This window comes from Miscanthus floridulus, chromosome 5 (assembly GCF_019320115.1).
Source record: "Miscanthus floridulus cultivar M001 chromosome 5, ASM1932011v1, whole genome shotgun sequence".
In the NCBI taxonomy this organism is placed as follows: Eukaryota; Viridiplantae; Streptophyta; class Magnoliopsida; order Poales; family Poaceae; genus Miscanthus; species Miscanthus floridulus.
Genome location: NC_089584.1, coordinates 133,655,840 through 133,680,165, shown reverse-complemented (window position 1 = coordinate 133,680,165; position 24,326 = coordinate 133,655,840). Strand labels below are relative to the sequence as shown.

The 24,326-nt window shown below is 49.1% G+C and overlaps 3 protein-coding genes, 1 long non-coding RNA gene and 1 pseudogene across 6 annotated transcripts; 2 read left to right on the top strand and 3 right to left on the bottom strand.

The window, feature by feature from the left end:
* Nucleotides 1-820: 820 nt before the first annotated feature.
* LOC136455389 (uncharacterized) lies at nt 821-1,123 on the bottom strand. The gene has a single exon (XM_066455432.1). The coding sequence runs from the start codon at nt 1,121-1,123 to the stop codon at nt 821-823; it is 303 nt and encodes a 100-aa protein (XP_066311529.1).
* A 7,164-nt stretch (nt 1,124-8,287) lies between these two features.
* On the top strand, nt 8,288-12,157 carry LOC136453679 (3-phosphoinositide-dependent protein kinase 2-like). The gene is made up of 11 exons (XM_066454237.1): nt 8,288-8,867; nt 8,967-9,147; nt 9,264-9,316; nt 9,415-9,516; nt 9,616-9,721; nt 9,810-9,888; nt 10,272-10,437; nt 10,827-10,961; nt 11,037-11,203; nt 11,384-11,606; nt 11,689-12,157. Exons 1-11 carry the CDS (start codon nt 8,664-8,666, stop codon nt 11,779-11,781), a joined length of 1,509 nt encoding a protein of 502 aa, XP_066310334.1. The 5' UTR covers nt 8,288-8,663; the 3' UTR covers nt 11,782-12,157.
* Nucleotides 12,158-12,709: 552 nt separating this feature from the next.
* On the top strand, nt 12,710-16,124 carry LOC136453678 (nuclear intron maturase 4, mitochondrial-like; annotated as a pseudogene).
* Nucleotides 16,125-16,656: 532 nt separating this feature from the next.
* Nucleotides 16,657-18,763, bottom strand: LOC136450853 (protein NRT1/ PTR FAMILY 5.10-like). The gene is made up of 4 exons (XM_066451495.1): nt 18,623-18,763; nt 18,335-18,552; nt 17,782-18,245; nt 16,657-17,693 (listed from the first exon to the last, which is right to left on the bottom strand). Exons 1-4 carry the CDS (start codon nt 18,744-18,746, stop codon nt 16,865-16,867), a joined length of 1,635 nt encoding a protein of 544 aa, XP_066307592.1. The 5' UTR covers nt 18,747-18,763; the 3' UTR covers nt 16,657-16,864.
* Nucleotides 18,764-19,260: 497 nt separating this feature from the next.
* LOC136450855 (uncharacterized) lies at nt 19,261-21,801 on the bottom strand. Of its 3 annotated transcripts, XR_010758452.1 has the most exons (4): nt 21,024-21,801; nt 20,122-20,733; nt 19,677-19,818; nt 19,261-19,558 (listed from the first exon to the last, which is right to left on the bottom strand). It is a non-coding gene; the product is annotated as an uncharacterized lncRNA (long non-coding RNA). The 3 variants fall into 3 exon arrangements; XR_010758451.1 differs by having other exon boundaries at nt 20,122-21,801; XR_010758453.1 differs by having other exon boundaries at nt 19,696-19,818; nt 20,122-21,801.
* Nucleotides 21,802-24,326: the final 2,525 nt, after the last annotated feature.

The window sequence follows — 24,326 nt, the reverse complement described above, 5'->3', positions numbered from 1 at the left end:
TGAACCCCCTTTATGTTCTGGATCGGGCCCATCCTTGTGATGGCTAAGATTTTCTCTGGGTTGGCTTCGATGCTGCGCTTAGAGACAATGAAGCCGAGCAGCATGCCCCTCAGGACCCCGAAGACACACTTTTTGGGATTTAGTTTGATGCCATTTGCCCGGAGTTTCTCAAAGGTTCGTTCAAGGTCGGCGATAAGGTGGTCAGCCTGTTTGGACTTAACTATGATGTCATCGATGTAAGCCTCAATGGTCCGCCCGATGAGGTCCCCGAAGTAGTTGAGCATACAACACTGGTAAGTTGCCCCAACATTCTTCAGACCGAACGACATTGAAATGTAGCAGAACAATCCGAAGAGGGTGATAAAAGATGTCACGAGCTGGTCGGACTCTTTCATCGCGATCTAGTGGTAGCCGGAGTATGCATCAAGGAAGCAGAGGGTTTTGCACCCTGAGGTAGAATCGACTATTTGGTCTATGCGTGGTAAAGGAAACGGGTCCTTTGGGCACGCCTTGTTGAGGCCCATGTAGTCGACACACATCCTCCATTTCCCACTCTTCTTTCACACAAGAACAGGATTTGCTAACCACTCTAGGTGGTGCACTTCCCCAATGAACCTAGTAGCCAACAGTTTTGCTATCTCTTCACCGATGGCCCTGCGCTTTTCCTCATTGAAGCGGCGCAGGCGTTGCTTCACCGGCTTGGAGCCTAGGTGGATTTCAAGGTATGCTTGGCGACCTCCCTCGGGATGCCTGGCATATCTGAGGGTTTCCACACAAAGATGTCTTTGTTATCGCGAAGGAAGTCGATGAGCGCGCTTTCCTATTTAGAGGAGAGCGTGGTACCGATGCAGACCTTTTTGCCCTCGGAGCTGCTAGGGTCCACGAGGACCTCCTTGGACCCTTCCGCCGATTCGAATGACCCGATTGATTTCTTGGCGTCGGGCGTTTTTTCGGCAACCTCCTCCCTAAGGGTGGCGAGTTCCTTGGAGACGACGACTGCGGCGGCGTGGCCGCAGCATTCAACTTCACACTCATAAGCGCGCTGGAAGGAGGTGCCGACGGTGACGACCCCATGGGGACCCAACATCTTCAGCTTGAGGTATGTATAGTTGGGGATGGCCATGAACTTCGCATAACATGGTTGTCCTAGGATGGCGTGGAAGGTTTCGGGGAACCCTACCACGTCGAAGGTGAGGGTCTCAGTCCTGTAATTGGACTGATCCCTGAAAGTGACGGGCAGATCGATCTGTCCCAGTGGTACGGCCTGTCTGCCAGGCACGACGCCATGGAAAGGCGCTCGGATGGGGTGGAGGTTCGTTCGGTCGACGCCCATCTCGTCGAGCGTCTTGGCGTACATGATGTTGAGGCCGCTGCCTCCGTCCATCAGTACTTTCGTGAGTCGCTTTGGGCCGACGATCGAATCGACAACAAGAGGGTACCTTCCTGGGTGTGGGACGGCATCCAGATGGTCGGTCCAGTCGAAGGTTATGGCGGATTCTAACCACCGGAGGAAGGCAGGCGTGACCGGTCTGGCCGAATAGACCTCGCGGCGTGCGACCTTCTGGCGGCGCTTGGAGTCGTAGGCCACTGATCCTCCAAAGATCATGAGGGCGCCGTTCGGCGTTGGGAAGGCATCGTCCTTCTCCTCGGCGTCGTCCTTCTCCTCGGCGTCGTCTGTGGTGGCTTGGTGGGGGCAGGTTCCTTCCCCTGCTCCCCTTTGTTGAGAGCTCCGGACAAGTATTTGCGCATGAGGCCACAATCCTTGTAAAGATGCTTGGCCAGGAAAGCGTGGTTTGGGCATGGCCCCTCGAGCATTTTCTCAAAGTGGTTCGGAGCGCCCTCCATGGGCTTTCGGCCACTCTTGCGGTCGGCAGCAGCCACGAGCGAGTTGTCGCGCCGCTGCTTCTTATTCTTTCTTTTGGCGGGACAGTTGGAGGCGCCTTCGCCGGTGTCCTCGTCTCGCCTTGCCTTACCGTCAGAACGGTCGAAGATGGCTCCGACCACCTCCTCTCCGGAGGCATGGCTGGTGGCGATGTCTAGGAGTTTCTTGGTGGTCCGCGGGCCCCTACACCCCAGTTTGTGAACCAAAGACTCACAGGTTGTCCCAGATAGGAAGGCTCCTATCACGTCGGCATCGACGACGTTAGGGAGCTCATTGCACTACCGGGAGAAGCATCGGATGTACCCGTGGAGGGTTTCATCGGCCTTCTGGTGGCAGTTCTTGAGGTCCCATGGGTTTCTAGGGTGTTTGTACGTGCCCTGGAAGTTCCCCACAAAGATCTCCATCAGATCCGCCCAACTTTGAATGGCGTTGGACGGTAGGTGCTCCAACCACGCTCGTGCCAAATCGGCCAAGAATAGCGAGAGATTGCGAATAATGAAATCGTCATCACTCGCTCCATCGGCTTGATAGGCAAGCCGATAGTCTTTGAGCCAAAGCCCATGGTTTGTTTCCCTAGAATATTTAAGGATATTGGTAGACGGTCAGTACCTTGGTGGGAAGGCAGCGTTGAGGATGTGTTGGCCAAAGGCCTGAGGGCCTAGCAGGCCAGGGCTCGGGCTCCGGTCCTCACCGCTGTCGTAGCATCCACCGCATCGAGGATGATAGCCGCGGCAGGCTCCCTCCCTTGCGTTGCCGTGGGTGCGCCTGCGGGCATCGATGGTGCTACGCATGTCGCGGTCGTGGCCGAGACATTGATGTACCGGGACAGCGGTGTGCTGCCTGCCTCCTGGCGGTGTCTGGTGAACGGACGTGTCCTTGGTGGGGCACATCGAGGGCGTGCGCTGGCTGGCATCGGGCTCGCGTCGCCGAGACAATGAGCTTTCCGCCTGCTGCGCCACCGCACGCTCGAGCAACGTGCAAATTTCTCGGCGGGCCCGGCCATCCTTGGACGTCGCAGCCTCTGGAAGGCCGTGCAGCAAGGCCATCGCAGCGGTGATGTTTTGGCTCACCCGAGCGAAGTGAGGGAGGGTCCTGTCATCGGTGAGGATCCTCTGGTGTACAGTGCAGGCCGTGGCACGCGCAGGCCCACCGTCTTCACAGTGTTCGATCTCGTGATTGATGTTCGCGTGCTCCCGGATGAGCCCTTGTCCGGCCTCATCGATCTCCAGCTTCTGAGCTCTCAGGTTCTCCATCCTCAAGCGAGATGGGGCCACTGCCTCCCCCCCGAACCTACCGCCAGGGTTGCTTGTCGGGGTAGCCTCTTCCCCAGAGACACTTTTGACGCGCCCCTCGGGGGTTTGCGCCATGAAGCATTCCCTAGACGGGTGATGGCTCCCCCTACTGGAGTCAGAGCTGGAGGACGATCCTGGCTCCTCCATGAGGAGCCCGTGGAGAGTCTTCGTATCATGTTCAATTGCCCCCATGAACTCATTGTCCGTGGGCAGCTGAACCATGCGTAGTGCCAGAAGGTGGCCAGCGGTCGCCACAGCGTTGTGGCGACCGAATGGAAACGCTGTCGGGGCGGTCTGCACGTGGCGTTCCGGAGAGAGGGTGATGCAGCACGGGGCCTCCCTGGAAGACTAGGGTCCAAGGGAGACGCTGGGCTAGCCCTCACGCCTCTAGTGGCTGAAGTTGACGGAAGGGAGAGACTGGACGGCCGTGTGGGCCAGCGCCAGCTCTCCTCCCAGTGTGATGATGAAATCTAGGTCACCGAAACACACATGTGCGCCCGGGACCTAGCTGATTGCGTGGTTGGCCATCCAAGGCCTGATTTGGAACGCGCAAAGTCCCCTACCTAGCGCGCCTACTGTCGGTGTTTCGAACAAGCACCGACAAGTAAATTTATATTGATGCGCGTTAGGTCTGGATGGTGCGCTAATGGACACAAGATTTATACTGGTTCGGGCTGAATGTCCCTACGTCCAGTCTGTTGCTGCTCGTGTTATTAGTACCGAAATGGTTCGTAGTAGGGGGTAGAAACGGCCGAGAGAGGGACTGATCCAAGTCTCTGATGGAAGGGTCGAAAGGATGCCAAGAGCCTGGTAGCAGCTTGGCTGTGTGTGATGTGTGTTGTGTTGTCAAAAGTCGGTCCCTTTGTTGGAGGAAGCACATCCTTTTTTATAGATGAAGGGGACGGCTTTACAAGCGAGAGGGAAAGGGTGCGTACGCTACTCAGCCTTGTTGTTCACGTCTATCAAGCCTTGTTGTCCATTCTGGCAGATATCGGATAATGGTAAGCGCCTACAATACTGTCAATGCCACTGTAGGATGTCAGGATGGCTGCAGAGTACTGCTCCGTGCAGGATATGGACTCTAGTATAGTGCTTTTGACTTATGAACCTTGCCCAGCCTTGCTCCGCACGCCTTCTGGTTCCTATGAGTCCCCGTCGGAGGGACGCACGAGTTCTTTCCTGGACCATAGTGATTGTCGTATGTCTACGTCGGGTTCCGTGTCTAAGGGCTGAAGGCGGCGCCTACAACTCTGTAGGGCGAAGAGCATGCACCCGCAACACTATTCAAGCCCTACCACGCCTGGAAGGGTCTAAAGCACCTATCCCGTCGTGCCCTGGCAGTACTTTTCCTGCCGGGGCGCAGGGTATGGTCCTCGATACCGCGGTTGACCCGAACGTCTTGTCTTACCCTGTACCTATCATCATGAGGGAGCAGGGAGAGGTTGTTAGGCGAGACGGAACTAGTCTTCAGACATCGGGTGAGGCGAGGTCATCCTCAGACGTCGGGCGAAGTGGAGCCTAGCTTTTATCCGTTGGGCGAGACCGAGCCCAGCCCTCGGGGGTCGGGTGAGGCGGAGTCTAGCCTTTATCTGTCGGGCAAGACCGAGCCCAGCCCTCGGGGGTTAGGCAAGGCAGAGTCTAGCCCTTAGCCCTCGGGTGAGGCGGAGCTGGCCCACGGGCATCGGGCGAGGCGGAACCAAACTCCCATCATTCGGGCAAGAAATGCAGTGGCGCCCTTGTTCATCCGGGAGTTTTTAACGTTCGATGGTTATTAGTTCCACCTCCTGGGGTACCCCGGTATTAGGTCCCCGACAATGGCTGATAATAATAACATAAATAAGGACTCACTATTAGTATTGCTTTCTACCAAAAAAACAGCAAACCATAAAGCTTATCATATTCCTTGGAGTCGGGAAATTATTCCCACTAGTCGAATAAGTCTTGCGAGTACATTGTGTACTCAGGGTTTATTTACCCCTGTTGCAGGTAACGCATGAGAAGTACCCTTGTGTGGAGGATTCTTCTGCTGGGCTAAGCCAGATCCTCATTCCTATCGCTAGATGTTTATTTTAAATTCCGCTGTTTATCATTCCGCACTCTGACATTTGGTATTGTAATAATGTAGTTTTAAAAACTCTGATGTACAAAATAAACCAGTATTGTAACTCGTTCTCATTATTGGATCCTTAGGAAAATGTGGATCTTTCGGGTTCTCCCTTAGGGTGTGCCCGACGGATACCGCCCGTTGTAGCTTGCTTTCAGGGTACTTAGTGTCTGGTGGAAGATGAGTACCTCCGTAAGCGTGTTATTTCGGGCGGTTCTGCCACAAGGCATAGGGATCTGAGGTGGTTGCCCAGCCATGAAGACTTCTCTAGAGTGCTTCATGGCCGAGTGAGTTCTAGATTCTGCAGTCGTCGCGATGTCTAAGATCTCTATAGAATCATGATCATTGTTGTCCGCTGAAAGAGTGCTGCCGTCCTGATAAGGCAAGAGCTCCACCATGTCGACTAGACGAGATGTATCTATTAAAGAAGTGTCGGGTCGAGCACCTGGCCAATGGACGATGCGTCCTTTGGGTGTGATGGATAGAACCAATCCTCTTTGAGCACCCGCAAGAGGGATTTCTTGCTTAGACTGCACGAGGTGGCTGATCGTATCTTGATAGATTGAAGCCAAATTCTTGAGTCCGAGTGGAAAATGAATTGGGCCTTTGAGTTGGACTTCAGATGGGATCTTCAACCCGGACAAAAGTGACATGTCCGAGCGGGAGTCATGGTTGATGGTGAACTCTTGAGTTTGAGTTAAATTGGAAATTGAGAGGTACGAAAACTTCTTGGCGAGTTGATCCAGTGTGATCGTTGAGACATCTGGTGAAGCTTGAGGCACCGGGATCTCCATGAGACTACTCTAGAGCTTGCCGTTGTCGTCTGCCTTGCAGATCCAGGAGCCAAAGATGAAGGTGGTTCCCGCCGAGAAAATCATGTTCTCGAGGTCCACCGAGCTCTCGATCGTGAAGTCGCCGAAAGCCCTACCTGGCGCGCCAGCTATCGGTGCTTGATGACCGGCAACTCGTCATGGGGTTACCCCGGACGATGTTCGAAGGGCTTCGGCGTACGCAGAACTTGATGGTAACCGCAAAGAGACGAATGATTTATACTGGTTCGGGCCCTCTTGTCGAGTAATAGCCTTACGTTCAGTCGGCGTGTAGCCTTTTGCGTTGGATTAATTGGTATGATTGTTAAGGTTACAAGAGGGTGCGCCGTACCTCTCTTTATATAGGGGAGAGGGTAAGGACACATATCTACTCCTAATCGGTTACAAGAGAAGAGTCCTAATCCTATTACAGAATCTAGCTTTCATAGTAAGCCGACTAAATCGATCTGGAATAGCTTGATGTCCACGCTACCATGTCTCGCGTTCTTCAATAGATCGTGGGTCATCCCAGAGCCTATCTAGGTAGAACTCCCGTTGAGAACCCCTAAGACACTGGTCCGTCAACTGCGGAGAGATGATTCACGGCCTTTACATTTCCTATGCCGGATCACTCTCCTCTTCAAAATTACTTTCAATGACAATGTGTCCTGAAAATGAAATAAGAGGAGAAACTATATGAATGGTAACATAAATAAAATAAGAAATATGGATCTCATAGTGCTGCTGCCACCATATAGCTTCCTTCAGATCGACATAGGGCATGCCCCCTTTCTAGTTTAAGATAGTCATTGTATGTATAATTTGTTTCTTAGTTATACATTACAAAATAATCATGTAATTTCTACATGATTTCTTTACTGGCCCCGTTGGATTTAGTCCCAACCTCTACCACTGCTTACACATGGTTAGTGTACAAGTGATTGCAACCAGTCCTGGAAAGCAAGCCTTTGGTTTAACAGTCCTGTAATAGTTCACGTGCCTGCTGATAATTAGGCCTCTACGTGACTTTGTTATTCTCAAGGTCTATCCATCTACTCTTATATATGTAGGCGTTACGTGCAAGTCTGTGGTTGTTTAAAATTAACCATTGTAATTTTAGTTAATTCCTTTGACTGATAATCGATTTATAGTTTTTTCATAGTATAACCAGTTTATTATAGTTGATACATGGAGGTCCATGCAGTCAGGGCTCAAGGGTATCTCCACCAATCTTCCAATAATCTGTCTTCTAATAAGTAGGTATTGTGGTAGCCCAATGTTATTTTTATTTGGAGAGTTGCTATAGCGGTATACAACATCTCTCTCAATATCCATATAAAAGATGGAGCTTACATGTGTGTATTAGTGTATAGGAAAAAAAAAAGATGGATGAAAAGTTGTGGTTGGGATGGGTCCATACCATTGGCGGAGATACAGTCGGCTTTATTTAAAGGGAGATGATGAAAAAAGGGTACCTATTGGTGATAAAAAAGGTATATTGAAAAAATGTTGGAGAAAAAAAAGAGAGTTTGTCTACTACACAACCATGTGTTTTATACACTTTCAACACATGATTTTTTTTGTACCATAGGATTAAGATCCAACAGCCTCCACACTTCTTCTACCTCTAGCCTCGCACTTTTTTTTTATGGAAGAACAAATCACAGATCCGCCGCCACCGCCGCCGCCGAGCTCGCCGGTCGCCGGCGCCGGCACAGGTGGTCACCATGGAGAAAGAGAGAGGGAGGGAGATAAAAAAAATCCATATATTTTTTTTGTGCTAAAACATATGTGTGTTGTATAGTATTTCTGAAAAGAAAAGCTGCTGGAGAGTGAAGATGCTTAACTAATCTTAAACAGAGTCACGAAAAAGAGGGCCATGAGCCCCATTCATCCCATCCTTCTTCCATCATTCGATCACACACACCACCAAAGGGTCCAAAGCACACAAGACAACCGCAAGGCAACAATTCAGCCGTCACACACTCCACCGTTGCACATGCATTGGAAACCATACTCATGCTGCGCCGTGCTTTGCTGACAGACGTCACACGCGAGTTGCTGGTTGAGTTCGGCTTACCCTATATTCGACTTGTTCGACTTATTTTTTCAATCAAAATAGTATTTTTCTCTAACAACAATTCAATCAGAACATTATTTTTTCAGTCAGTTTAAGTTTCAGACCAACTAAAGAAGCAGCAGAGGAACCTCGCCGGCCGCACCAGGGCACCACTCTATCTCTGATCTCCCGCTCATTCTCATTCGTTCCCCTCGCGCCGCGTTGCGTGATTCGATCGGATTCTGTTCCTCCGCCCCGTTCCGTTCCGTCCGGGCCGCTGCCGCTGCGGCTGCGGCTGCGCCCAGGCCCCAGCGAGCCCCCGGCCCCGACCTCGACCCCCAAAGGCTGCGGCCGTCGCAGTCCCATCGATTCCCCCCGCTCCGCTTTCCCACCCCTCGAAGCCGAATCCGATGGTTCCACCCGTTGACCGCCTCCGCCATCGGAGGCCGCGCCGCCTTCTCCCTCGGTCCCCGCGCCCGCCTCCTCCTATAGATATACCGCCCACGCATCGCCCCCCATGGCTGTCGGCGGCGACGACGACAGCATGGAGCGGGACTTCGCCGCCAGGCTGCGCCTCGCGCATTCGCCCTCCCGGGCCACACCTGCCGCCGCCTCCTCCCCCACCGCCGCCGGGGGCATCGCCTTCCGCGCGCCGCAGGAGCAGTTCACCGCCGACGACTTCGTACTCGGCAAGATCTACGGCGTCGGCTCGTACTCCAAGGTTCTCTTACTGCTACTCGCTTGCCGTGGCCTGCGCGGCCGCCTGGATCGTGGGAATTGCGGTTATTCACCGAGGTTGGGATGATGAAAAAAATGGCAGGTGGTGCGGGCCAAGAAGAAGGACACGGGCCGCGTCTACGCGCTCAAGATCATGGACAAGAAGTTCATCACCAAGGAGAACAAGATCTCCTACGTCAAGATGGAGCGCATCGTGCTCGACCAGCTCGACCACCCGGGCGTCATCAGGCTCTTCTTCACTTTTCAGGACACATACTCCCTCTGTTAGTGCCCCTCCTCAACCAACCAGCAGTAGTCAGAACTAACGGTGAAGAGCTACTAATTTGATTGTAAAGTAATGCCGCCCTTCGATCAATACCATGTCTCTTTTGCCGTGTAGACATGGCGCTCGAGTCGTGCGAAGGCGGGGAGTTGTTCGACCAAATTGTCCGGGTTAGTGCCCAGCTGCTTACAATGTGGTTCAACAGCTGCTTACAATGTGGTTCATTCCCGTTCTGCCTTTGCTTCTTCTGCTCATAATTTGGTTGCAGAAAGGTCGTCTCTCTGAGGACGATGCACGGTTTTATGCTGCTGAAATCGTCGATATACTGGAGTATTTGCATAGCGTCGGCTTAATTCATCGGGACGTCAAGGTAGGTGTGAAATGAAAATCAGGATGGAGTTGCTCATGACGCTTTATGTGTATGTCGTATTTGATTTGATATTTGACAAGGACTGCATTGGTCTTTCAGCCAGAAAATCTACTGCTTACTTCTGATGGCCACATCAAGATTGCTGACTTTGGTAGTGTCAAGCCTACAAGGGATACTCCAATCAAAGTTCTCCCAAATTCAACTAGTAAGACGAAACATATGCTGCCCTGAATCATCATAAAATTCTGAATATCCTGCTTTTTAATTTTTGTTTTCCCAATGTTTGTGTACAGATGAAAGGGCCTGTACATTTGTTGGAACCGCCGCATATGTACCACCTGAGGTCCTGAACTCTGCACCAGCAACCTTTGGGTGAGTAAACCTACATCTGATAAACCCACAACAAATCATTACTAGTAGGAAGATCTGTTTTCCTTCATTATACTCAAAGTATTTGTTTATCATACATGTATGTTTCTATATATGTGTGAGTTATTTACTGGACTATCAAGAATCAGCATCACACTTTTACTGACAACACTAGATACGTGAGATATTCAGACTGCATTGTCCTCACAGTCATCAGTAATCTAAATGCACATTCGTGCATAAGATGTGACTTAAAGGTCTGGTTGCTCACATTGCTAGAAACATTCATTGCCCAAGAGATGAATGCATGCCTGGAAACTGTACTTTGTGGTGATATGAGCAAAAAATATAGACTGATACTTATTGTACTATGAACTTCATCACAGAAATGATTTATGGGCATTGGGATGCACGCTGTACCAAATGCTTTCTGGTTCTTCGCCGTTTAAAGATGCCAGTGAGTGGTTAATGTTCCAGAGAATCATTGCAAGGGACCTCAAATTTCCAGAGTATTTTTCAGCTGAAGCAAGAGATCTTATTGACAAATTGCTGGTATGTATACAAATACCTATTGCTTCTATGGATCATGTGCACAAGTTCCTCATTTATTATTCATGCAAAACGTCCTATAATTTGGAATGGAGGGAGTAACAAGGATGGTAAGAAATAAAGAAAGTAGCCTAGCCAGGCTTTGCCAGGGCTATCTCTAGTTTGGTAATAGAAACTGCAAGTGTATGTAAGTCAGATTCTGGAAAATCAGTAGATGCTCATTTATGCTTACTGTCCAAACACAATGGTGACTGATTTTCTTTTAAGACAGTGAATTTGCATTCGTTTCCCTAAAACGGTTTCCTTGCCTTTGACCTTTGATCCCAAATTCAAAAACCGTGAATTTGATGTTTGGCTTCACTTTGTCCAATATTTATCTTATGAATATGTAGGATGTTGATCCAAGCAAAAGGCCAGGTGCAGGACCTGATGGTTATTCTTCCTTGAAGGAGCATCCTTTCTTCAGAGGCATAGACTGGAAGAACCTGAGGAAGACACGACCACCTAAGCTTGCAATCGATGCAAATGTACTTTTTGTTACATATGTCAATTAAATCTTTACTTTATTCCAGCCTCATCTTCCTAACAATATCCTCAATCAGGCAAATGAAGATGAAGATGGCCAGGATTCAAATTGGTTGGCACACATGGGAGGTGCAGCAGTCAACCAACAGTCAAACACTGTTGGTAATAATGGTGCCCCATCATCATCTGAAGTGCGCTCCCATATATCTAAATTAGCTTCCATCGACTCCTTCGACTCAAAATGGTAAATCTTGTATATCATGAAATTGATTATGCTCTACAAAAGTCAATATAAAATACAATTGATTATGCTCTACAAAAGTCAATATAAAATACAATGTGGATATGGTGGACACACTACTCTCATTTTTTCCACAAGTAAGAAATTCATGTTGATGGACATATTGCTTAAACAACGTGTCAGGCAAGAATTTCTGGACCCTGGTGAGTTTGTAGTCTTGATATCAAAGCTGAAGAAGATTAATAAGCTAGCAAACAAGAAGGTCCAGTTGATCCTCACTGACAAACCTCAATTGATCTGTGTTGACCCTTCAAAAATGGTGGCCAAGGGAAACATTATTTGGTCTGATGATCCAAGTGAACTTAGTGTGCAAGTATCAGATTCTTCACATTTTAGAATATGCACGGTATTCATCTAAGCTACTGCTGCTGCTTTAGTATTGTGCTGGAATTTGCATGCTTATCACTCCTAATTGAGTTCTCTTACAGCCAAAGAAGGTGTCAACGTTTGAGGATGCGAAACAGCGTGCCTGGCAATGGAAGAAGGCAATTGAAGACCTCCAACGCAGCCAAAGGAATTGATTTTCAATTCAAATCAAAACCCTAAAACCTCAAATTAGGCAATGTTAATACAGCACATCCTTTCCACTTGGAGGCCCCGTGCCTGGATGCATGGAACTTGCTACTCGCTAATTCACACACTGAATGGTGGCCCCTAAGATTTTCCCCTTTCCACACAATTTTGTTTGTCACTTTTGTGAACCGTTGCAGCAGATAGCGTCAAAACAGGCTGCAGTCTGGAAATATTGACACCGGAAACTATTTCATCTAAACGACTTTAACAGTCTGCCATACTTCATTCTCTCTGTTATCTTCTGTTCTAGAGCATCTGTACTAAGAGTAACTCTTTGATTTCGCAAGATATTGAATTTTATGTTAGTTACTGTTGACACATAAATTGTCCACAGCTTGTTGTCTCGAAACGCTTGGGCTTTAATCTAATTTCAGTATCCTGATTTCAAGTAACAATGCATTGTGAACCAATATTTATATGGTTTCTTATACGCAACAAATCAGTATTCTTTTTTCCTTCACATTTGGAGTACTTCACATGAGGCGCTGTATATAACCTTTTTCCAATTTCCATAGCGTTGTAATAAATAAATACTAAAACATTTGTTGAGGTATAGGCAAATGTTGTTTTGGGTGATATCCCGACAAATTCACGACACGTCATGTAGTATATGTCGTTTTGGGTGATATCTAGGCCTTGTTTAGTTCGCGGTTAGGAATCAGTATTTGGCATTGTAGCATTTTCGTTTGTATTTAATAATTATTGTCCAATCATGGTCTAACTAGGCTTAAAAGATTCGTCTCGTAATTTACAATCAAACTGTGTAATTAGTTATTTTTTTATTTATATTTAATACTCCATATATGTGTGATGAAGAGAGAGCGAAAAAATTTGGAATCTAAACTAACAAATTCATCCAAAGAGATTCACGACCGCCTGCGCGGACCTCAGGCGCGGAGCACAGGCGGTCAATGTCCCGCGCCTCTGATTTTTTTCTTTTCCCGCTCGGGAGGCCCGCGGACGATTCATCCCTGCGGAGCGGAGGCAAACAATGCCAAGCGCCTCGTCTCCACTGCGCCGCCGCACACACCTCCTATTCGACGGAATGCCCCGCTAGACCGGGACGCCTGATGCCATGGCCTTCCTGGGGCTCTGTCGCGGCCTCCTCCTCCGGGGGATCTCCAGGCGCTGCACGCATCGGCCTCAACGGAAAGGTGCATCCATTTCTCCTCGTGCCACCTCCACCCCCGGCGTAGAAACGCTGCGGAGCACTAACGCCGCTGTGTTTTCTCGTTGTTCATGGAAGCAGGAGATTATGCCGGGTGCTTCCGGCGGGACAGGTCACAACACTTCTCACTCGATGGAGTTGAGGACGTGGCAGAGCAAGGCGTCGAACCGCCGCCGTTATCTCTGGCGAAGAGCCTGGCTTCTGTCGCCGAGGAGTCGGCGGCGGCCCGGCCGCCAGAGGCAGAGGAAGCCACTCACGCGGATGGAGCGGAAGCAGTTGGCTGAGCTCCGCATAAAGAAGAGGGTCAAGGCGCAGTACCTCAACAGCAGGTTCTACGACCTCATGGATAAGGTCGTGGCGAATGCTGAGACGCTGGAGGATGCATACGACATTGTCCGTCTGAATTCGAACGTTGACCTAGCGTCTGCAAAGGATGATGTCTGCTTTGTCACGCTGGCAGAGCAGCTGAGGAGTGGGGAGTTTGATGTCCGAGGAAATGCTTTCTCAGTGGTGGCTAAGAGAAAACGAGGAGGACACCTTGTTCTTCCTAGGCTGAACTTGAAAGTGGTTCAGGAAGCGATAAGGGTGGTGCTTGAGGTTGTCTATAGGCCTCAGTTCTCAAAGATATCACATGGTTGTCGCAGTGGGCGAGGTTATCACTCAGCTCTCAGGTTCATATCTGATGAAATCGGGGTTCCAGATTGGTGCTTTACTGTCCCCTTAGACAAGGAAGTTGATAGTAGTGTAATCTCTAAAGTCTAAGCTTATTTCGCTAATACAGGAGAGGATCGAGGACTCCCAGACTCCCAGTTAGTTGCATTCATGCGAAATATGTTTGATGCCAAGGTGATCAATTTGGTATTAGGTGGGTACCCCAAAGGTCATGGGCTTCCTCAAGAAGGTGTACTTGCACCAATCCTGATGAACATATATCTTGACAGTTTTGACCATGAGGTATTCAGGATTTGCTTGAAACATGAAGGCCTTGGTTTAGAGCCAACAAATGTTTCAGAAGACCGTGGCTCAAATTTGCGGCGCTGGTTTCGGAGTCAACTTAATGGCAGGGATGAAAGTAGTGAAGGTCAAACAGATTGTCAGACAAAGGTAAAGCTATATGCTTGTAGGCATATGGATGAGATTTTCGCAGCAGTTTCTGGATCCAGAGATGATGCAGAAGATATGAGATCTGAAATGGTTGCTTACTTAAACAAATCACTTTACTTGGATGTTGACGATAAATTTCATCTTATACCAATCAGAAGGAACCCACGGGGCTTGCAATTTTCTGGTGTTGTGGTCAGAGTAGAAACGAAGGAAAATGCTAAACTAAAAGCTGTGCATAAGCTGAAGGAGAAGATTGGTCTGTTTGCTTCTCAGAAGCAAGAGATTTGGGACGCTATGAATCTTAGAGTAGGAAAGAAGTGGTTGGCATATGGCTTGAGAAGAATAAAAGAGAGTGAGATCAAGTCGCTTGGCCTTAGCACCCCTTTGCTGGATCACATTGCACAATTTAGAAAAGAGGGAATGAAGGCAGATCACTGGTTCAAAACTTTGCTAAAGGTATGGATGCAGGATGTTAATGCCAAAAATGAGCTAAATGAGGATGTTCTCTTATCAAAATACATTGCTGAACCAGCACTTGCGCAAGACCTTAGGGATGCATTCTACAACTTCCAGAAGCAAGCTAAAGATTAATGAAACAAAGTTCGGCTAGGCGGCGACTACGCGCGCCTAGTCGCTGGGCGAAGCCCGTCGCCGCGACTAGGGGCATAGTCGCGCATCGCGGCGCTAGGCGGAGCCGTCTGCAACGCCGTCGCGACCACTGCCCAGCCGCAGCCGTCGGGCGCAGCCGCGCGTGCGCCAGCCTCAGCCGTCGGGCGGCCGCGCGTGTGCCCGCTCCGGCTGGCCGCGGCCTCCGGTGGACGCCGCACCTCCCCTGGCTGCTGGCTGCTGCCCCTCCCCACGCCGGGCGCGGCCCTCTGGTTGAAGCCGCCCCTGCTCTGCTTCACTCGGGGAACCAGGCGCGGCCCTCTGCTCTGCCTCGCCGCCCCTGCTCGCGGCCCTCTGCTCTGCTCGCCGCCCCTGCTCAGCTTCGCTCGGGGAACCAGGCGCGGCCCTCTGCTCTGCTCGCCGCCCCCTGCTCTGCTTCGCTCGGGGAACCAAGCGCGGCCCTCTGCTCTGCTCTGCTTTCTCTTGGAGCAGAGTAGCTGCTCTGCTCTGCTTTCTCTTGGAGCAGAGGAGAGCTCCGTTGCCAAAACGCCTAGGCAAACGCCTAGGAGCGCCTAGGACCGAGTACTCCCGACTAGGCGCTAGGCAATGGGTCAGCGCCTAGATTCCGCCTAGCGCCTAGCTGAACTTTGCATTTCATCAGAGACTGCTGCAACAGAAGCATTGTTGTCCAATTTAAAGAGTGAGGAATCAACTAGTACCTGCACTAATGGCAGTGCCATTAAAATTAATGCACCTCTTAGCTATATTCAGAAGTGCCTTCATCGCTATGGTATAATTAATCTTGAAGGTTTCCCTAGGCATGTCTCAGCCCTTGTCTTGCAAGATGATGAGTTAATAGTAAGTTGGTTTGCAGGAATAATTCATCGTTGGGTAAGATGGTTTTCTGAAGTTGATAATTTTAAAGAACTTCAACTTATGTTTGTCGAATGTGTCAGAAAATCCTGCATCAGGACACTATCTGCGAAGTACAGGATGTATGAAAAACTGACAGAAAAGCGGTTTGAACTTGATGATCATGGCATTCCAATGGTTGATGATTTTGAGGCAATAATTAAACCTTTAGAATCTAGTTATTCCGTGGCTTCTACTGATGAAGCTTTGATGTATGGCATTTTTAGTAGCGGTTTAGTTGTGTTAACACTGTCAAGAGTTAGAGTCCCTACTCGACAATCCAACTGCTTTGTCATGGGCTGCCAATCTGCGTCACCAAGTATGTATGTGCTTCATGTGAAGGAGAAACAGCGTTTCCCTGGATGGAGGACAGGTTTCTCGTCATCAATCAATGGGATTTTGGATGGTAAACGAATTGGATTGTGCACCCAGCATATTAAAGATCTATATCTAGGACATATCTCCCTTCAATCAGTTGATTTTGGTTCACTGCTTAGATGACTCGAAGGTGATACCTGTGATTTTCTAATAGTAGAAGGCTTTGTACTTACTCACATGATAGTAGGTTCAGCACTTGTAAATCTGACATGGTTATGCAATCATAGTACGATTTTCTAGAGACAACTTGAGTGGTATGCTTGTGGACTATTTCAAATAGAAGTTAGGCTACAATTTGAAATTGCTCCTTTGCGGTGAGTAGTTCAGATTTTTCAGAGTTCAATTTTAGTTGGCAGTTCTTCAATATTCTAAAATGTTGTGTGTGTTGTGCTTGTGTTAGGGAGTTGGTCTCTCTGCCCTCTCCCCTGCAATTTATTCTCTCTTCTTAGTGAAGTGACACACTAGGTGAACCATGGGCGGCGCCTAAGCAGTACCTAGGCAGACTAGATGGCCATTAGGCATTAGGCATTGTCTGTCTAGGTAGTTTAGGTGGCTACTTTGATTTTTTTTTTCTTTTCTCGAACACATAGGACTGTAGGAGAAATGCGTCTCATTGCATTAATTGGAAGAAAATGGTCCAATCATGATTTTCCACTCTTATTTTAGAACAATTTCAGTGATCCACTTATTTATTTGGATCAACAAAGCACAAAAGTTTCTACTTTAATTATGAACCTTATCCCCCCGAGGTCGTGATCTGATGGACACAGGCAGGATCCAGATCCTGGTTATGTTTCTAGTTAATCAATACAATATGAAGAGAGAGCCCACAGGCACTTGAAGCAAGGCTTGGCTCTGTGCAGTCATTGTGCTGAAATATAAGCCTTTTTCTTAAGCACATACATTTGTGCAAAGTAGATGTAAGCAGCCAGGCTAAAAGCACCGAGGACGGCAAGAAACCAGTAGAAGTAATCCAGATGCGCTCGGTTTACGTTGTTGGAGAACCAGCTTCCTCCAGTGCTACTGGTCACCATGTCAATGGTGTACACAAGAAAGCTACTGATGAAGTTCCCTGTCCCAACTATGCTGAAGTATAAACCCAAGCCCAAGCTGCGTATACTATGAGGCACTTGGTCATAGAACAGTTCTTGCAATCCAACAATGGCGAAAGTATCAGAGAATCCAGTCATAATGTACTGAGGGACAATCCACATGAAGCTCATAGGAATAACATCTTGAGGTTTATCCAGTAGGCCATAGTCACTAGCCACCTTGAGCCTCCTTGTCTCCACGAGTGCAGCAACGACGGCCATGGCGGTCGAAATAGCCAACCCGACACCGATCCTTTGCAGCATTGTGATGCCTGAAGGGTTCTTGGTGCATTTTCTGGCCATGGGCAGGAGGATCCGATCATAGATTGGCAGGGAGACCATGACTGAAGCGCTGATCAAGTTTTGCAGGGAAGCAGCTGGAACTACTATGCTACCTATCCTCCTGTCCAGTGTGCTTGCCTGCTTAGTGAAGAAAGTAATGGACTGTGCAACAACAACAGCGTAAATCAGGCATGTGGCCCAAATAGGGAACAGCTTGAGCAATGCCGTGGCTTCATCATGAGGAAAATTTGCGCTGCCGATGTTGCTAGTATTGCCATCAGATGACGACGGCAGAGAGTTGTGAGAATCATCAGGTAATCTGCAAGACAAAAAAGAGAGTGATGTTTTTTTTTTGGGTTTCAGAAGAATGGTTGCCATCAGATGCCGTTTGATAATAATAAGCTCACTTTGCGTGCCATGGCGCAAGCCATGCCACAAGCGATCTGCCGACTTGTTCAAACAGGCCTCCACTACCACTACTATTGAGAGGATAGAAGCGGTAAGTCTTGGTCCCAAAAACGAAGAGAGCAAGGCCAATTATCATGGCAAGGCATGGGATCCCAAACCCAAACTGCCAGCTTATGCTTTCTTGAACGTAGTTCAGTATCGACACGGTGACGGCGTTGCCACCATATGCAGCGAAGTACCACCAGTTGAAGAAAGAGCTCCTTGAGGCCAGTTCTCCAGGGTCATTCTCATCGAATTGATCTGCGCCAAACGCTTGGACGCAAGGTTTGTGGCCGCCCTGACCAAATGCCACCACATAGAGGAACAGGTAGAAGAGAGCTACAGGAACAGAAGACGAATACTTCGACCTGCCCACAGACTCTGATGGCAGAAGAACTGATGAGATGGTGAGCATCGCTAGCCCCTGGAGACAGAGTAGCCACAGTAATTCGATCAGGTTCGTTCAAAGATCCCATATCCAGATTCCAGAATTCAGTTGTTTGCGTTTCATACTATGATGTAGAGGAGGGATGCGCAGACGATGGTACGGTACCGACCGAGCCAGGAGTCGGCGACCGCAGAGCCAAGCAGCGGCAGCAGGAGCGCGGTGCCAAGCCACGCGTTGACGGCCGCGGCGGCCGACGGCGTGGACTGCCCGAGCGGGCCGGTCAGGTAGATCATCAGGTTGCCCATGATGCCGAAGAAGGCGAACCGCTCCGCCACCTCCACGCCTGAGTCTCGGAGAGCACAAATCACTAAAAAAGTGGTGCGCAATTGCGCGCACAGAGTTTTCGAGTATACCGATGATGAAGAACGCAGCACGCCAACGGCCGGAGCCGCCGCGTGAGGCCGGACGGCCGAGGTGGTCCACCGCGGAGAGCGGCGACTCTGGCCACGGCAGGAGCGCCGCCTCCGTCTCCTCCATCACGCAGCCTTGCTGCTGTGCTGCCGTTGCACTGTTCAAAGTCGGTGCGCTGTCTGTGGAGCTGAACCTCGTCGTCGTCGCACCAAAAGGCCTTCCAGTGTACGGAGTAATAGCGTAGTCTAAAAAATATTATTATTGCTCCAACTGCAGAGCGTGTTCCATGCTGATAGTGATAGTCCCCTCCTACGGTCCTACCTGCCATTGCCGTGAATAGTGAACACCAAACGCTGTCCTTTTTTTTATTAAGAAAATTCCTTATCAAAATGATGCATGCAGACGCTGGGCCTTAGGCGCATGCAGCTTATCTTGCCGTTGGCTGCTCTCTCTTTTTTTTTTCTCAATTTTGCTAGACACGCCGCATGCAGGCTGGCCGCTGTTTTTTTTTCTCTTTTTGCTGGTGGCCGGTGTGCAGATGCTGGGATACCGTTTTTTCTCTTTTTTTTTCAACATGATACAGCAGCATGATTTGTAAGACGTTTATACAACATTTACACAGCATGGTAATGACACATGATATAGCAAGTTCATATGAACAAGGGGGTTAATTCTCTTGTGTTACAGATTAGTTTGCCAAAAGCTAAGTAAAACAAAGAATAAATAAAGGGAGAAAAAAAGGGGTTAATTCTCCTATAATCAGTTTGCAGCTAACTGTGCCTTGATCTGTTTCTCTGGGGCAAAATTTCTTCGTTGTTTTCTGCCTCTCTCTTGCGTCTTTTGCTGTTATTGCTGCTACTGCTGTCGTTTGTGGGGTTACTGCATTCGTTGTTGTTGCTGTTGCTGTTGCTTTGTTGGTGCTGTTCCTGGTAGTGCTCCTGCAAGTGTAAAGCAGAAGGTGAACAACCACTGGCAGTGTGAATTTGACTGCTAAATGGCATTCATTTGCATCATGAGTACTCAAAAGCGCAAAAAGAGCAAAGGAACTCTACTTACATGCCTGCAAGGTGATTACCTTCAGCGAGTTGCCTGCGCTTAGCATCTGTAGGCCATCATCGTTTGTAAACAAGCAGCAGACCATTGTTATGTCCTCCAACTTCTCGAGAGTGGAGAGTGATCTAAGGGATTCATTGCTCACCTGCAAAACAAGAGACAAGAAATTGGAGCTCACTTGATTCACACACGCGAAATAGCATCTATGTTGGCAAAGGAACAATCTCATAAACTATTAAACTCTAAGAAGAATCTTAATGTTTTTAAGGAAACATCATCCTACTAGCATTGCCACATTTGTCCCCCATTCTAGTCAGTTCACAGATGATTGAACACTTCTGAATTCTCGACAGGTCAAGTCACAATCATTTTCAATTGAATCCATCAGAGGCTTCAGACCAATCGTACTACTGACCAAAGAGACTGATACGAATTTCAGGGATGGTACCTTGAGGTAGGAGATGTCAACGCCGCGAAGCTCGGGGCACTTCTTGGCGAGCAGCTCGAAGCCAATGTCTTTGTTTTCTACTTCTTCTGCACGTGGATGTAAGGATACGCATGTTTGTGCTTTGGAACCTTAGTCAATGTAAGATTCCTTTGCAGTTCAAAAAGAAAGAAAAAAAATCCTCTCCCCTCCATTAATTTTGGAGTTTTCTTTCTTTTTGTATCTGTCATGCTCCTCCATCCACAGTTTACTAGGGGTCACAAGTTACCACTCTCAAGATCAAGTCTTCAAATATCGTTGGAGTATTGATTCAAAATGGAACATGCCAATTCATCTCTCGGATCTCTACATATGCAGGATATGAAATCAGAACAACTGAACAAGTCTGAACACACCAGAGTATATGTTCATCAGTAGTGTGAAACTAGGTAGTATCATGATCTAATTAGCACAATCAACCCAGCAATTTCCTTATTAAACAACCTAGAAGGTGCTAAATTCACGCTATACCCATTCATCCAGACATATCCACCTCAGAAAGGCATACCAGATACAGACCGGAATAGCAACAGATAGGCAATTCAGAGCAAGCTCATTCCACATCACACTCGCACCCTGCAAAAGTACCCTTCACTGCCTTATTTTCGTATCACGAACCAACAAAAACATGCCAGATCATTCACAAACTAGCCATTCCACAGTTAGCTCAGCGCAAATGCAGATGCAGCCCCCGCCTTACAATTATAAGGCGATCGCGCACGGATAAAAACAAGGACGCGGAATGAACTGCTGAAATTTGGGCACTGCGCCAAGCGCCGAGCGCCGAGCGCCGAGCGCCGAGCGCCGAGCGCCGAGCCTTCAGAAATCAGGATGGGTCGACGAATCGAGGGGAGAGGGTCACTTACAGAGAGAAGGGCGCATGGTGCAGCGGTGCTCCCTCGGTCTTTCCCCCCTGTCGCCCACACTCTTCTTGCTCCACTTCGCTGGAGTCCCTCCCGTCTCCCCGCTGTATATGGGAGCGAGCGAGCTTGCTATGCTCCGAGGCACTTGTCCATGACGAGCTCCCTGAGCCCCGCGGCAGGGGCGAGGGCGGCCATCTCCCTGTCCTCAGCGGCGACGCAGTGGGACAGGCCTCGGCTCGCGTGAAGGCGCGGCTGGCGAGGCGGTAGGACTTGCGGTCACACGGGTCGCGCACGCCCGCCAGCGCGTGCGCGAGCAGGTCCAGCAACAGCGCGTCCACGCCCGCGCCGGCGCCGGCGGAGGAGCTGCCGGGGTCGTCGTGGCTCATCTCGCGGGGCGACGACGGTCGAGATCTGATCCCGCCGGTCGAGCTGGTTGTGGGGAGCACGCGCCGGCCGACGGGGCTCGCGCCCGCAGCCTTCGTGCCCCGCCCAGGGGGGCTCGCCGCCGCCTCTGCAACCAGCCCGAGGGGGCTCACCGCCGGGGGGGGGGGGGGGGGGGGGGGGGGGGGCTCGCCGCCGCCGCCACGCCCCGCCCGAGGGAGCCACCGGCCGGATCCACATCCTCCCCCGTCGGATCTCCTTGCATCTTGCCGTCGACGGCCGGCCACCGCCAGGAATCAGCTCGCCGCCGGATTGGTCTAGGGTTCGAGCCTGGGACACTCACGCACGGGAGAGAGGACGGGAGGCGCACACGCACAGGAGAGATTCGACGGAGGGTAATTTTGACCCCAATCAAAATATCTGAAGCTAACGGAACATACGGTAGTGTCATAAGGATGAAAGATTAAGTGACTATCAAACTGGGAACAAAAAAAATTTCAGAACCAAGAAAAAAAATTCTCTCTTTTTTAATCGAGGTGTGACACAAACTCTGTCCTTATGTTCTCCTTTCTTTTTATTTTTCCCTTAAAAATCGATAGATTTTACGTGATCAAATCGGTTAGATTTTTTATGAATACGATTCAGGAGTGACAGTTTTAGTACAAATTCTAAAACACAGTTAAAATAAATAAAATCTATCAATAGATAAATAACAAAAGTCTACAAACAATCTTGGGTTGGTGTTTTCCATTTAAACTGCAAACTCTGGTTGGTGTTGGCTGACCATCGCTCTGCACATAAACCCCTTATACTGTGGCTGTAGTCGCTGTAACTGTGTATATTAGACAATATAAAAAGAGCGGCAGTGCTGGTTCTCGGAGGTTCGGACGGATACCCACGCTGCCCTATTTTTTCTGCGCTCGGACCAGCACACTCCCGCTCGAGCTTGTATTTCGCGCCCACGCGGGCCCGTGCTGTCAGACCACGAGCAAGGACCACTCGCGCCCTCTCCCCTTCTCACATAGTCACGCGTATTGTAACATGTGCAACACCTAATCTACTTTACAACATTCAAATGAAACACTTGCAACATACATCCAAAACAACTGAAACACTTGCAACATACGTCCGAAACATTTGCAAAACACTAAAAAAACATAAAAACACGTGTGTAATATGCAAATATCAAGATGAAACACTTGCAACATACGTATAAAAGCACCTGAAACACTTGCATATATATATATGCAACATCTCGATCTAGTTTTGCAATATCCAAATGAAACACTTGGAACATACGTTTGAAACAGATAAAAATTTAGAACATACACTTGAAACATACGTGCATAGCTATCGGTGTTTCGAGTTACCACCGACGAGTAAATTTCTAGTATTTCGCGTCTGGTTCGGATGGTGTGCTTAGAGGACACGACGTTTATACTGGTTCGGACAGAAAGTCCCTACGTCCAGTTCGTCGTTGCTGCTCGTGTTACTAGCACTGAAAGTTTGTAGTAGAGGTTACAAACGGACGAGAGAGGGAAATGATCCCAAATCTCTGGTGGAAGGAATGAGTGGATGCTGAGAGCTCGATCACTGCTCAACCGTGTGTTCGTGTCGTGCTTTTGTGCGGATCTGGATCTAATCTCGATGGGTCGATCCCCCCACTTCATGGGGCGGCCTGCTTTTCTTTTTATAGGCCAAGAGAAAGTAGGGGTTACAACGGAGAAAAAGGAGAAGAATGAGAGAGGGAAGAAGGCCTTCAGGATCGTCGGGTCCTTTTTCTTCTTCACGCAGGTCCTGCCGATCATATAGATGTCAACAGGGACGGCTCTACGTCGAGGCGTCTGTCAGCTTTCGTACGAGGGTTAGGCAGAACAGCACCGCCACGCCCAACGCTGTTCTTGATGTGAATCCTCAGGTATGGCCCGTCATGGCCATGGGTTACATCGAGTCATGCCAGTCTCTTCCCTGGTGTCTGAGTTTTGACCTAGTGAAAGGATCTAACAATGCCTAGAGGAGGGTGAATAGGCATATCTAAAAATTAACTGCAAATGCTAAGTTCAAATTTGTCAGTCAATGTCGAAAGTTCCGGCGTTTGGGTCGGAACTCCTGACGTCGTCAGAAGTTCCGGCACAAACGTCAGCAATTCCGACGCCTACGTGAACTACAAAGCAATGCCAAATTTAACTTTGCGGATAAATAATCTTAGAACCTCACTTCCTAGTGGTTTGGTGAAGATGTTGGGTCACTCCTTTAACGCCGTAATACCTTCAAACTGTAGATCGAGTCCAAACCCTAAAATAAAGTTTAGAAGAGAAAGAGACAAACAAATACAAATAATCTCTAGCAATCACAACAACAAGCATACGGAACGCAAGGATTTATCCCGAGGTTCGGCAACCTCACAAAGGAGCTCCTACGTCCTCGTTGTTGAGGTGACCACCAAGGTCGAAGTCTATTCCATCTCCTTGCCTCTCTCAAAGCGACCACAAAGGTCACTTGAGCTTTCCACTAAGAAATTAAAGGGTAATACAAACTTCCCAAGGCTCTTCCACAAGATGGACGCTCTTGGGCAACGCCTAGCCGGCTAGGGGCAAACCATAGGTGTCGGGACTCCCGGCTTGGGTTGGGACTTCCGACTGTCGGGAGTTCCGACTCACGTTGGGACTTCCGACGTCCATAGTCACCGCGCAGGCTAGTGACTAGGAGTCAGAACTTTCGGCATGAGTCATGACTTCCGACGGTCGGGAGTTCCGGCTTACGTCGGGACTTCTGACATCGACAGTCATAGAAAAATAATCTACGTGCTCGTGAAGTGCTAGAGTGTCTCTCTTTTGATTTTATTAATATGCTTGAGCACTCTATCTTTCTCAGACCAACTAAATTTGTATCCCTCTTTATAGTGCGGCGGATCCTAAACTCAAA

Excerpts from the sequence above, each read along its gene's own strand:
- LOC136455389 (XM_066455432.1), bottom strand. The coding sequence starts at position 1,123 with ATGGCCATCCCCAACTATACATACCTCAAGCTGAAGATGTTGGGTCCC.
- LOC136453679 (XM_066454237.1), top strand. The coding sequence starts at position 8,664 with ATGGCTGTCGGCGGCGACGACGACAGCATGGAGCGGGACTTCGCCGCC. Across the intron at positions 8,868-8,966 it reads GCGTCGGCTCGTACTCCAAG|GTGGTGCGGGCCAAGAAGAA; the intron begins GTTCTCTTACTG and ends AAAAAATGGCAG. Across the intron at positions 9,889-10,271 it reads TCTGCACCAGCAACCTTTGG|AAATGATTTATGGGCATTGG; the intron begins GTGAGTAAACCT and ends ACTTCATCACAG.
- LOC136450853 (XM_066451495.1), bottom strand. The coding sequence starts at position 18,746 with ATGGAGGAGACGGAGGCGGCGCTCCTGCCGTGGCCAGAGTCGCCGCTC. Across the intron at positions 18,553-18,622 it reads TGCTGCGTTCTTCATCATCG|GCGTGGAGGTGGCGGAGCGG; the intron begins GTATACTCGAAA and ends TCCGAGACTCAG. Across the intron at positions 17,694-17,781 it reads CTTGCGCCATGGCACGCAAA|ATTACCTGATGATTCTCACA; the intron begins GTGAGCTTATTA and ends TTTGTCTTGCAG.